Raw genomic sequence first — 14,030 nt, 5'->3', positions numbered from 1 at the left:
TTCTTCACATGGGCCTCTTATAGCGCCACCAGGAGGCCAATTTGTGCAAATCCATGTTTGGATATTATTCCTACAGATTTTATTCAAACATCACACAAATCGGTACACAGTATCTCTATAGTCATGTGATCAAGACGGATCTGTCCGATATTTCATATTCCATCCTGATTGGCTAATGTTGGCTTCCAAAGTTTACAGGATTGGTCCGTTTAGAAGAAAACGTCTCAAATCATGAACGCAGCGTGCGATTTCCGTGAAAATGTGGACGCACATTCCCACTAGGCCGAGGAAGAAATGGCACCCTTTTCACATTGGCCTATTATAGCGCCACCAGGAGGCCACAATAACCTACCTGACCTGGCAGAGACCTGTGCGCCGAGGAGCACTTTTTCTAGTTTTGATATGTATGTTAAGTCCTGCCTCAGGCCCTGGTGAGATAGTGTCAATGGCCCCGATTCACTAAGAAATTTACGACCATATTTTCATCTTACCGGCATTTAAGACAACATTTTGCATGAAGAAAATTGTCTTAAATGCCGGTAAGATCAAAATATGGTCGTAAATTGCTTAGTGAATCAGGGCCATTGACACATTACAGGACAACCACAACATTATTTTCATATGACTGGATTGCTAATGTATGTTAAGTCCTGCCTCTACTTCTGCCTCTGCCCAGATGGGTGTTGTGAAACATTACGTAGTGGCATAAGGTGGCAGAGGGGATGGCACAGCACTGTGTATAAAACATAACAACTGGACAATGGATTTAGAGAAGAGGGGAGGGTGTTAGACAGAGGAGTACAGTCATGAAGGCTTCTCTAGACACACACCTGCTTTCATACCTGTACTCGTGTTTGATATCGTTCTCTTCATTCTCTCCTTTGTCTTCCTCTCCTTCCTCTTCTTGTGAGTTACAGGAACAGTTTCATCTCAACAGATTTCACAAGGCTGGAGACGTGGTTCTCGGAGGCTTGTTTGAGATCCACTTCTCCTCTGTGTTTCCTGAGCTGTCTTTCACCTCCAAGCAACAGGAGCCCGCTTGCTATGGGTGAGAATCACAATTATAATATCAAGTATGAGAACATGGACCTTGTGTTGATATACTGTAAATTATAGTACCAGGATTAGACGATGTTACATATTTCTATAAATATAGATATTCAAGGTTACAGTGTAATTGTGTGTGTTAGTGTTTACATTGAAGGGTTCAGACAGGCCCAGACAATGGCTTTTGCCATTAATGAGATCAACAGAAACCCCAGTCTACTGCCCAATGTGACTCTGGGATATAGTATATATGATACCTGTTACACACTTGGTGTTGAATTCCGTGCAGCATTGTCATTGGTCAGTGGGAGAGAGGGGCAGTTTAAACTGGATGAGAGCTGTGTTGGCTCCCCTCCAGTGCTCGGAATTGTGGGTCCTGATACCTCAACAAGTTCTATTGCCATCTCTAGAATATTAGGTTTGTACAGAGTGCCCATGGTAAGTTTACTACTAGAATCCCCTTTTACCACAACCTATTTTATATACACTTATTTTTTTTATTTTCTTGGCTATTAACAAATGTAAAATATGATACATAATGTATATGGTTATTTTACAGCTTGAGTGAGAGAGAGAGAGAGAGAGAGAGAGAGAGAGAGAGAGAGAGAGAGAGAGAGAGAGAGAGAGAGACGCACAGATAGAGGGGGGAAGGTATCCCAGGTGATTGCCTTGGAGGGTTTATTGTTATATTATTGCCTGTCAATTGAAAAATCAATGTCCACATATCTTTGTAAATTGTGTAGCCTAGTAATTTATTAGGGGTTATTTGATGTTTTGGGACAGTGTCGTGTCCGTTACTCCCCGCTGAGCTCACACATCCTCTACAAAAAAACATTTAAATAATAATAATAATAATAGTAATGACAACAATAATAAGTGTAATAATAATAATAATAATAATAATAATAATAATAATAATAATAATAATAATAGTTGAATAAATAAATAATGTAGTATATTACAGAACAGATGTTGTGTGCCTTTTTCAGGTAAGTTACTATGCTGCTTGCTCCTGTCTGAGTGACATGAATCAGTTCCCATCCTTCTTTAGAACAATCCCAAGTAATGCCTTCCAGGTGAACTTCTACACACAATAGATGTTGGTGTCTGGTAGTTCATGTTCCACACACACACACACACACACACACACACACACACACACACACACACACACACACACACACACACACACACACACACACACACACACACACACACACACACACACACACACACACACGCGCACACACACACACACACACACACGCACACACACACACAAACATTCCTCTAGTGCAGCCATTCCGCAACAAACAAAATGTTGGGAACTACTGCTGTTGACAACATCAAGGACAGTGATTAAACCTTTTCCATTGTGGAATCTCTATAGGAGATTCACTAATTTACCACTACAGTATGTGAATAATCTAACCTAAGTACGTATCCCTCCATTATTTCTCCAATCAGGTGGAAGCTATGCTCCAGATCATGCAGTGGTTTGAGTGGACTTGGGTAGGAGTGTTGTTTAGTGATGATGCTTATGGCCGGGATGCTGCCCTAACATTCCAGTCTGACCTGGTCCAGTCTGGTTTGGGTTGTGTGGCTTATTCAGAGGCCCTGCCCTGGGACAATGACCTGGCTAAACTTCAGAGGATCGTCACTGCGATGAAGACATCCACAGCTCGTGTGGTCCTTGCACTTGCATATGGGAGCTATATGGTTAATCTCATGGATGAGGTTTGTATATAAAAATATATTTAGTATATATATCGTCGCTGTCGGGCAGAAACCAGCTAACTCCATTTTCCCCCCCACCTTTTATTTTTATTTTTCATAAATCAACGCTATCGAACAAACAAAAACAAAAAATTGAAGGAATGAAAAAAGTATAAAAGTATTAAAAAGCACTTCTGACAAAACCTCCTAACTCCATTGGATCCTCAAACTGTCAACCAAACCAGCTAACTCCACCCCTTCTCCCCTGCGTGGCACACAGAGCTGCTGCAGAATCAGAGCGGAAAACAAAACAAACGTTAGCAAGGCAGGGTTTTTTCCCCCGTAGTCTGTTAAAAGTAACTATGAAGTGTACCTGTTTATCAAACTTAGCACTGACGCTAATGTTATGAAAACAATTAATCATATTTCTAAAATCTATGTGGTGTTTTCTGAGAAGAGCAATGTGCAACTCTGTGAACCCCTCTCTGTAGAAGTTACAAAGTCCTGCTTATTATTGGCCAATATGTGTCATGAAGCATCAGGGCATTATTGTGAGCTTGGAGATCCATTGTCATCTGTTCTTATCAATGATAAGGACAAAACCTCCTAACTCCACTTGAGCTGGACGTGGGTAAAGTGGTGCTACTATGACACATGCAAGTATCTGACAATATATATATATATATATATATATATATATATATATATATATATATATATATATATATATATATATATATATATTAATCGTGATGTGCAGGAGTGCGAGTTTGTTAATGTGTATTTATTCATTCATTTGTTAATGTGTATTTATTCATTCATTTATTTCAACACACTCAATAGGTGGTAAAGCAGAATGTGACAGGTCTGCAATGGATAGCCGCTGCAGGTTGGACGACACATACTAATCTTCAGTCTCCTCGCTACTTGCCGTATCTGAGAGGAACCCTGGGTGTTGCCCTTCGTCGCGGGGAGTTACCAGGTCTCAAGAACTTCTTGTTAACAATACATCCTGACAATGACCCAGACATCAGCCATGAAAATAACATAGTGAGTCTTTTGTTTCACACATTGTATTTAAGCTAACATTTATAAATCTTTATTTTAAGTCATTTTATTTAAGTATTCAATGGGTTTCTTTAGGTGAGGCAGTTTTGGGAGCACACATTTCGGTGTAAATTTTCACCCCTTCCGTCAGATTGGGTGGATGCTGGTGGAGCGGTGTGTACTGGACAAGAGGACCTTGGAACAGCAGAAACTACACTTTTGGACGTGTCTAACCTCAGACCAGAGTATAATGTGTACAAGGCTGTGTATGCCCTGGCCCATGCCCTCCATGACATGTTGCAATGTGTGCCAGGAAGAGGGCCTTTCACTGGGCACAGCTGTGCCAGTTTGCAGACAATACAGCCATGGCAGGTGGGATATCAATTCACAGTTTACCTGTTAACGTTTGTAGTTGGATTCAAATTTAGAATAATAATGAAAATGTAAATATGACATTGGTGAAAAGCAAGAAAAAAATCACACCCTGTGTGAAGTGGGCGGTGTCTTGCTAGCTAATCACAATACTGAATGGAGTCAACCAATCATGTACAAAAGATAAATACATTTATTGAAACACTCTTTATGATGGACGAAACCATAACTTGAAAAAAACAAATTTTTGGTTTTTTTCAAGTTATGGTTTCTTATATAGGGCTATGCACATGTGTCATGTGACACTGGCCAATCACAGTCCTGAATAGACTGTGATTGGCCAATCACAGCGCAGGATAATTGTACAAATTTCCTGGGCCCAGATCACAGCGCAGGAAAATGTACATTTTTCCAAATCTCACTTATAGGGGCGGTTTCACCGCCCAAAAATGGACGCAGCAGGATCTTTCATGTAGCATCAGATGGCCAGCTAAGTGTTGTGTAGCCTTGCCCCCACGTCGAAGAGACCGGCTTCTGAAGGTGGTCTGTACAGGGGGAAGGTGGTAATTATATGTTCAACATTCTACTCAGGCTCGTTGCTCTCGCATGTTGCGCTGGTCTTCACTGCCGCCCCGCCTCCCGGCACCTGCTCCGCCGCGGCATCTCCGCGGCAGCTTCCGCTGCCGGAAAATGCACTCGCTGTCCCTCCAAATGTTACCACTTGTGAAAAGGTCTCTAGAAAATAATAATAATAATAATAACTAGAAAATGTGCTCCTCGGAGCACAAGTCTCCGCTAGCAGACTATAGCAATTATATTTATAGCAATTATATTTATAGAATTGTATTTCGTCATGCATTCCTCTAGCCAATCAAAGGCATTGGTGTCAACATATTAATACGTATTAAGATTTCGGTCTTGTTGTGGGATCAATTCAACTCTAGTCCTCTTCTGTGTTACTGTTGTAGATGAGTATGCTTTCTTAGCTTTGGCCTTCTGCGCCTTTGCTTGACCAATGTCAGGTGTTCTCAAAGGGACACACACACGCACAGACGGGTGACTTGGACTTACTGAAGGTACTGTTCCAATCAAGTCTGATTGATCCTGTTTTACCTCACTTCAAAAAGTAGAAGCTTTTTGAAGTGACACACCTATTTATAGAATTTTATTTCGTCACGCGTCCCTCTAGCCAATCAGAGGCATTGGTGTCAACAAATTGACACGTGTCACGTGGAGCTTGCCCAATGTTAGCTTGGCTAACAATGTTTGCTCACACAAAGCGAAAACATATTCTCCACCTTCGGCGGAGACAATAATAATAATAATAAATATAGCTGCAAGCAGCGATACACGGGGCCAAGGAATGAAGGCAAAAAGCAATATGCAACAATAACACAATAAAACAGAAACAGAATAGATTGAACTTGAGACAAAGCACCATATGCAATTAACAAATTAGCATTCTGAAGAGCTGAGCAGAGTGCTGAGGGATTGTGGATATTGTAATGTATATCTGCATTGTGTTGCTTATAATGCAGGGGGGGAAATTCTGTAGTGTAAAGATTGCACGTTGATGGAATGTCAATGTGTAATTGTTCTTGTGTCTGGGTAGCTCAGTTGGAAGAGCTCTAGACTCTGAACCACAAAATCATGCGATCGAATCCTGGCAGTAGCAACACAGCATGAGAAATCTGTCTACCTGGGGTATAGAGCATTGTAACAGGTATAGACTCATGTGTGTTAATGTTACTACCCTTTAAATGGCCATTGGGGCGGCCATAGCTGAGTGGTTAGTGAGCCCGCCTAGGGAGCCAGAGGCCCTGGTTGCCCCAGGTACGATTCCAGGCCAGGCCAGCATATGTGTCGATGAAATGAAATTTGTCCCTGAGCAAGACTCTTAACCCCTAATTGCTCACAGGCCCTCATTGGAAACAAGCCAGCAAGGACTTTCATGAACGTCCTGTTAAAAGGATTTATCCTATCCATTAACATGGCATTGGGCACTTAAAGTTAAATATTTGAAAAAAGAAGCATAGGCATCCACAGTAAGCTGGATGTTTTAAAGTTTGAATGGAGTTTCTAAGTGAAAGTATGTCGGAGGAGTAGGGTGCTAATGTTTTGAGGAGAATATAGTCTATAAATAGTGAAGATATCTATAGTGTGCTCACTGTTCCTGCAGCAAGCCCACAATAAAGACCGTAAATGATTCCAACAGGGGAAGCTACTTTTCAGCTCGACCCAGCTGAGGTGGTCATATATAGCACGCAGGGGAGCAATCCGGGGTTAGGAAACTCACTATGGACAACTCAACCCATGGCCATAGACAGGAATCGTACCCTCAACCTTTGGACTCTTAGGGTGCCACACTACTGATTGAGCTAAGGCTTCAAGCAGCCTGATGGTGTCTGTTGAAGATCATAGACTCTTGCCTTCTATCATGAACCAAGCCCGTGTTTCACTAACACCAAGATCAGTAGTTCACAAACCATTTACCAATAGAGAAATGTGATGTCTCCTCGGTACCAAAACTAATGAAAGTAGCCGATTTACAAGCTCACAAAGCGTTGCTATCCAAAAAGTTGAGAGATTGTAGATCGTCTATATTCACAAGGAAATAGGGTATACATTGAAAATAACTACTCTCAAATAAGCATTTCATGTTATCTTAAAAAATTGCACATGCATTAATTGATAGTCATGTTTTGTGCATTGCAATTTAAATGAAGTCTGCATGAGGTGAGGCTTGACCCGGGGACCTTGTGAGTAAGAGGCAAATATCTTAGCGACTAAGCCATTCGATACACACACCTGAACTGGCGAAAAAGGAGCACACAGAGGTGACACAGTTTCACGCAAATTGCTCAGAAATCCCGGGTTTAAGTGTTTTTCAAACTGCTCAAAATGGCGGAAAATCTAAGGACGGAGCTTACTCGTGTTCCTCATGAGTCAAGGCACATGTGTAAGCACGTTTCATGGCTGTCGGCCAAACGAGGCATGACTTATGCCTGTTTAAAGTTCAAACAATTGCTATAGCGCCCCCCTTTGGCCAATTGGAATAAGATTGGTTTCAGTGATATTTGGAATCACCCTCTACCATACTGCAAAGTCTGTTATTGTCTGCATTTATGTGTTAGGGGCAGAGGAATAGTTTTCATAAAACTGCAAATTCATTTGCTCATAAAAGCTAAATGTTCAAGTACAAACTTCTCTTCCACTGGGATTTTAGATATTAGTCCAATGTTCATGTGTAAATCATGTTTCGTGCAAATTATTCAAAAATCAGTTGTAAAAAAAACAGTTTTAACTGTTTTTCATCTAATTCAAAATGGTGGGAGATCTAAAGGTCAGAGGTCAAAAGTCAGACCGCGAAAGTTGTTCGGCATGAGGAGACAAATATGTGTATTGTAGTTTCATGGCTGTGGGTCAAACAGGGCATGAGTTATACCTGTTCAAAGTTTTACATTCAATTGATTGCTACAGCGCCACTGTTTGGCCAATGGTTGTGGCTTTCATGTCACTAACCCTTGACATAGCCCTCTACCATATGGCAGAGTTTCGTAAAAAGTGACTGCACGGTAGAGATAATACGGCGATTATGCGTAAAACGGCGGAAGAAAAATATTTTAAAAAGCAAGAGATGCAATAAGGGTCCTTAATAATAATTAGAAAAGGCAGTGACTGATTGATTGAAAACTGTATTAGACAGAAATGTAAACAGCACAAGGTACAGTCAGACGTCTGGGGGCGGCCATAGCTGAGTGGTTAGTGAGCCCGCCTAGGGAGCCAGAGGCCCTGGTTGCCCCAGGTACGATTCAAGGCCATGCCAGCATATGTGTCGATGAAATGAAATTTGTCCCTGAGCAAGACTCTTAACCCCTAATTGCTCACAGGCCCTCATTGGAAACAAGCCCGCAAGGACTTTCATGAACATCCTGTTAAAAGGAATCATCCTTATCCTTATGGGCTAAAAGGATGACTTGTTTCCATTGTGGTCTTATGTATTCAATTCATCAACGAGTTCCAGTAGAAACTGTGTGGTCTTGCTGAAAACACCTGCAACGTATATGATGTACAGTAGAACATGTATTTAAGCAGAATGTACATTTGAAGGTACAAAACATGAATAAAAAAATACAAAATCAATGGGATGAATTGAAAAGCATGAATATGCTAAACACAAATTGTATCTAATAGAATATTTTTACATGTACAAAAAGTTCAAATAGAATCAATATTTCAGTGGAATAAGTTTTAAAGTCCAAAAGTTTGGTATGGTTGCAAGGGTCTAATAGACGGTTGCTAGGGTGTTACAAATAAAGTACTTTTCAAATCCTTGAAAATTCTACAGAGAATTAGCCTGTCTGCCCAGGTTAATTTCAAAACACTCAAGAAATGTCAATCGTATGAATTTCACATGACTATATGGGCGGCCATAAATAAAACATGTTTAAGCCATGGGTCATATAAAATTCACCTGCAGTACCTTTAATGCCCCCCCTCCTTTTTTCTCTCCTAATGGTAGATTTTTCATGCCCCCCATTTAATGCCTAAAAACAAACAAACACACACACACACACACACACACACGCGCGCGCACGCACGCACACACACACACAGAATACAGTTCATGCTGTGTTGTTTTATACATACGGCGCGTAGTTAATACACCAGTTCCTGTCAACCTATACTGTAGGTTTTTACAGTAGTAGTGATTTTGCTCATCACAATTTCTAGCTTGTGTATTACCTGGAAAAGGTCAACTTCACCACATCATTTGGTGATCATGTATCATTTGATGAGAATGGTGATCCTTTACCAATCTATGATGTCATGAACTGGGCGTGGCTCCCTGATGGAAGCACAAAGGTTCAGTATGTGGGTCTGGTCAAGATGTCAGCCTCCGGAGATGAGGAACTCATCCTTGATGGAGACCAAATCTTCTGGAACTTTGAATCCAAAAAGGTAATGTCAGCTTAATATAGTGTTGAGTGTGATGTTAATGTAATTTAGTTTAGACTGAAATTGATGATTGTTACTTTCCTCGGCAGCCTCCTCGGTCAGTGTGCAGTGAGAGCTGTTCTCCTGGAACCCGTGTGGCCAGAAGGAAAGGAGAACCTGTTTGCTGCTTTGACTGCATTGCTTGTTCAGGGGGAGAGATCAGCAATCAGACTGGTTGGTTTACATTAATAGTCCATACCCGGGGTCGTTCTCAAGACACCCAAACTACGTGTAGACTAGAGACTCGGGACTGCAACTGTCACCACAGATCAACAGCCTAAAGCAAAAAATCTGCTTAAATCAGTTTCAAAACGACATACCAACCAAAAGTGTGTGTGTGTGTGTGTGTGTGTGTGTGTGTGTGTGTGTGTGTGTGTGTGTGTGTGTGTGTGTGTGTGTGTGTGTGTGTGTGCGCGTGCACACCTGTGTGCATGAATCTGGCTGACCAGAACCGAGTCTGACCCAAGCAATTACCATAATTGTAGGCCCGAGCCCGAAAGTAAAAAACAAAACAAAACAACAACAGCGAGTTAATGCCAGAAATGGCTGTGTGTGTGTTGGCTCAAATCACAATACCAGTAACGGGATGAGAGAGTCACGCAATGCACGCGAGAGTAAAAGAGAGCGAGCAATAAAGTGAGGGAGAGAAAGAGACGTGACATGGTCGCATCTAATCAACTTCTAGTACGTGAATATGTTTATTTGTGAGGACCGCCGTGACTCTGTAGTGGACACACATAATGTACACACACACATACTGTAAGACACATCCATGATATAAAGACTCACCACTAGGGCAGGCAAGCGGAGGATCGAAAAAGGTCTGTACTTCCCACAGTGCATAGTTTTCATGTTGTAAAAAGGTGAATTTGAGAGCAAGCCCACAACTTATAATCCATTGCCCGGGGGAGAAGTCTCCCCTCAAAGCTTCCGGAAAGACTTGGCCACTTAATTCGTCGTTTGGGAGCCTTATTTCAACGGCATATGGTGGATTGATTGATGATTCTCACCCCTATCGAGAGAAATGCTAATAAACAGCTTAAATTTGGGAAAAGCGTAAAATGGTCTTCTTCACTCTCTGCATATGATGGTCAAAGCCTGTGTGCAATTTCAGATCGATTGGTCAACCCATTGAGGAGACAAAGAGTGGAGGGCATTTGATCTAATAAACAGGTTAAATTTGGGAAATGTTAAATATCGGTTTCCTCACTCCTTAGGGACAGAGGTTTCCACATTCATAGTAGGATAGTAGGATATAGTAGGATTATAGGATGGTAGTAGGATGAATCAATGTACAGTAGGCCTAGGTTATCTTTAGGACAATACTTTGCTTAGCTGTATCTTTAACCTTGCTGTTTTTGTTAGATTCTATAGAGTGCACCAGTTGTCCAGAGGACTTCTGGTCCAATCCCCAGCGTGACCAGTGTGCCCCAAAGAGCATGGAGTTCCTGTCCTACCATGAGGGCCTGGGTATCTCCTTGACAACCATCTCATTGCTAGGCACACTTATCTGTGGTATTGTTCTGGGAATCTTCATCTATCATCGAGACACACCCATGGTGCGTGCCAACAACTCAGAACTCAGCTTCCAACTTTTGCTGTCACTCAAACTATGTTTCTTGTGCTCACTTCTGTTCATTGGCCGTCCCAGGCTCTGGACTTGTCAGCTGAGGCATGCAGTATTTGGGATCAGCTTTGTGCTGTGTGTCTCGTGTATCCTGGTAAAGACGATGGTGGTGTTGGCTGTGTTCAAGGCCTCCAAGCCTGGGGGTGCAGACATTATGAAGTGGTTCGGTGCTATGCAGCAGAGAGGAACCGTTCTGGCGCTTACTTCCATCCAGGCAATAATCTGCACAGCCTGGCTTGTGTCTGCCTCACCAACTCCTCATAAAAACACACAATACCACAGTGATAAGATAGTCTATGAGTGTGATGTGGGATCAACAGTGGGTTTTGCAGTGTTACTAGGTTATATTGGCTTACTGGCACTCCTCAGCTTCATCCTAGCATTCATGGCAAGGAATCTTCCAGACAACTTCAATGAAGCCAAGTTCATCACTTTTAGCATGTTGATCTTCTGCGCCGTGTGGATAGCCTTCATCCCAGCATATATCAGTTCTCCAGGCAAATATGCAGACGTAGTGGAGGTATTTGCTATTTTAGCATCCAGTTTCGGCCTTTTGGTGGCACTGTTTGGACCAAAGTGTTATATAATGCTTTTGAAACCTGAGAGAAACACTAAGAAGTCCATCATGGGACGCGGTGCCACCAGGACGTAGTAGCAGACATTCAATGATAATACTGTACATGTTCTTTGAGTTTTATAAAAGTGTAGATATTTTGGATTATTGCTGATATTCTGATTTCAACCAGATTAAACTAAAAGCAGTAATCCGGTCAGAAATGCAAACATGTATTATGTTTCAACCATAAATTAATAATACATCAATTTACTCTAAATAAAACTGTGATGTCAAAGGAATTATTGTGTTGTTGTCGTTGTTGTGATTTATTCAATAATTTCATTAACGTAGGAAGCAGCACTGTAATATAGCTACAAATATGACTTTAAACCTTAAAGGGGAATTTTGGACTAAGGTTTTATTACCTTTTCTACGACGTTATGATATCTTAGGATGAATGGTACAGTAGAAAAATGTCATAACTCCATCCCGGGTCCGCCACAGCTTAAAACGTGCGCCAATTGTGCTAGATCGCTTATTTGAATAGCTTTTTTTTTTTTTTTTTTTTTTTTAGATCTGATCATAGTGACAGAATACTGTAAAAAAAATAAAAATAAAAAAAATAAAAAACAAGTCTCGCTAGACGAGATCGAAATCTCGAGATTTCAATCTCGTCTAGCGAGACTTATTCTTTTTGGTTGCATAGTGTTCTGTCACTATGAACGTCAGATCTCACCAAAAACAAAAATCTCACCCATCCAATCACCTGCCAAGTAGCTTGAAAAAAGGAACCGAAGAAAAGGCTACAGAGATTCCAGATGGAAGTAGGTTGTTCCATCTGGCGGAATCAGGTTATGGCAGAGCGGGGCTGAATGACCACACCGTAGAGCAAGAGAATGCTGGTTGACCCCCGGTTAGAAATAAAAGCAACTCAGTATCGAGGACTGACCAGTTAATAAGCGTATTATACTGTGATATGTAAAATGCAGACTTGCTGGAGAGAGCTTTGTGATACTGATAGAATATGTTTCTCCCATACTTTACATTTAGATCACCAATTAAGGCTAAATAGTGTCAAGCTCGTGTCCCCCCTGAGGAAATACCGAGCACATGACATCACGGTTTATACCAAAAGCCACCAAAAAATCCTCGATTGACAAGTCCCTTGCCAACCGAGGATCAGTGTTTTTTAACACCTTAGCAAACTCGCCTGTGGTGGTTCTCTTGTCACACTCGGTAAAGGGCAGCAGAAGACTGATCAGATTTATATCTTTGCCTTTAGGCGGGGGGAAATATTAACGGCTTGGGGGATGTAAGCTCTACCATGGGCTGAACTGCGGACAGCGGAGGCCAGATAGTACTGAGGGGCCTGTACGAGAGCTGATGAGAGTGCATTTGCCCCAGCGGGCTGCTGAATTGCAGGATGCGGGTTGTCTGCCACAGGTGGGTGAGCCGGAGGTGCAGGAGAAGCACCGGCGTTCTCCAATGACGACAGGCGAGCGTTGAAGGCATTAAGGTTGTCGAGAATGACAGTATATATATTATGAGAAACCAGTACAAGTGAGAAAAACTGAACGGGGAGAGCACCAAATATATATATATATATATATATATATATATATATATGTTACAGTATGATTGGAGAACCAGTATGATTGAAGAAAGCGCGCTCGTTTTTACCACCCACCCAGCACTAGAGGGAGCCACAAGCCAGGCTTGTGCACAAACATATATGGCCACACAGTCACACACACACACACACACACACACACACACAAGCGCACACGCACACACACGCGCACGCGCTCATGCTTTTTTTGGTTTATTGAAAACAGGACTGTTTAGATACTTTTATTGTGTTCTGGCTTTTGTTTTACTTTCTCCCTGACACACACACACACACACACACACACACACACACACACACACACACACACACACACACAGTGATCCATGAGAAGAACTATTCTGTCCCTATCGGTTTACAACTCAAACGGCGCTGAGTCGACTAGTAGAGCATCGGCCGGTCAGCGCGGGCCCTCGCGCCTGGAGGCGCGAGGGCGCGCTTCCTCGGCCTCAAGCTCTACTAAGTCGGCGCGCCTCCGTCATGGACAAGCGTGTGCGTGTGAACGTGTGTTCAGCGTTCCCCTCATAGATATTATGGTTCCCCTAGCGTAGCTTCCTGGTTGCTATGTGGGGGGGAACAACAAAAGACAGGTCCGCGTCGGCGCATCAAAGCCCTGCCTCTCCGCGTTCTCCTTCTCCTCCTCCTCGGAGGAGGAGGAGAACGAGAGAAGGAGGACGGTTTATTACGTGAGGAGGAGGAGGAGGCTCCTCTTCCTCGCGAGCCTCGCGTAATAAACCCCCGCCTCGCAGCGCCGCGTCCTCCTTCTCCTCCTCGCGAGCCTCGCTAATAAATCCTGTCTCGAAAAGCCCCGCCTCGCCCCGAAGGAGCCCCGTGCCTAAAAACGAGCGCTCTGTCTTCAATCGTACTGGTTCTCCAAACGTACTGTGACATATATATATATATATATATATGTATGTATATATATGTATGTATATATATATATGTATATATATATATATATATATATATATATATATATATATATATATATATATATATATATATATATGTATATATATATATATATATTTGGTGCTCTG

At 42.1% G+C, this 14,030-nt stretch overlaps 1 protein-coding gene across 1 annotated transcript; it reads left to right on the top strand.

Moving 5' to 3' along the window:
* Nucleotides 1-806: 806 nt before the first annotated feature.
* LOC308105839 (extracellular calcium-sensing receptor-like) lies at nucleotides 807-11,459 on the top strand (the record flags this gene model as incomplete). Its single annotated transcript, XM_080456763.1, has 9 exons — nucleotides 807-1,048; nucleotides 1,191-1,485; nucleotides 2,037-2,123; nucleotides 2,515-2,784; nucleotides 3,607-3,813; nucleotides 3,907-4,182; nucleotides 8,917-9,144; nucleotides 9,231-9,354; nucleotides 10,546-11,459. The coding sequence occupies 9 exons, from the start codon at nucleotides 807-809 to the stop codon at nucleotides 11,457-11,459; spliced, it is 2,643 nt and encodes an 880-aa protein (XP_080312889.1).
* Nucleotides 11,460-14,030: the final 2,571 nt, after the last annotated feature.

The sequence above is a fragment of the Gymnoscopelus braueri genome (genome assembly GCF_963280865.1).
Source record: "Gymnoscopelus braueri genome assembly, chromosome: 18".
Classification (NCBI taxonomy): domain Eukaryota; kingdom Metazoa; phylum Chordata; class Actinopteri; order Myctophiformes; family Myctophidae; genus Gymnoscopelus; species Gymnoscopelus braueri.
Note: the sequence above shows the minus strand (reverse complement) of the source record. Positions and strands in the feature narration are given on the sequence as shown.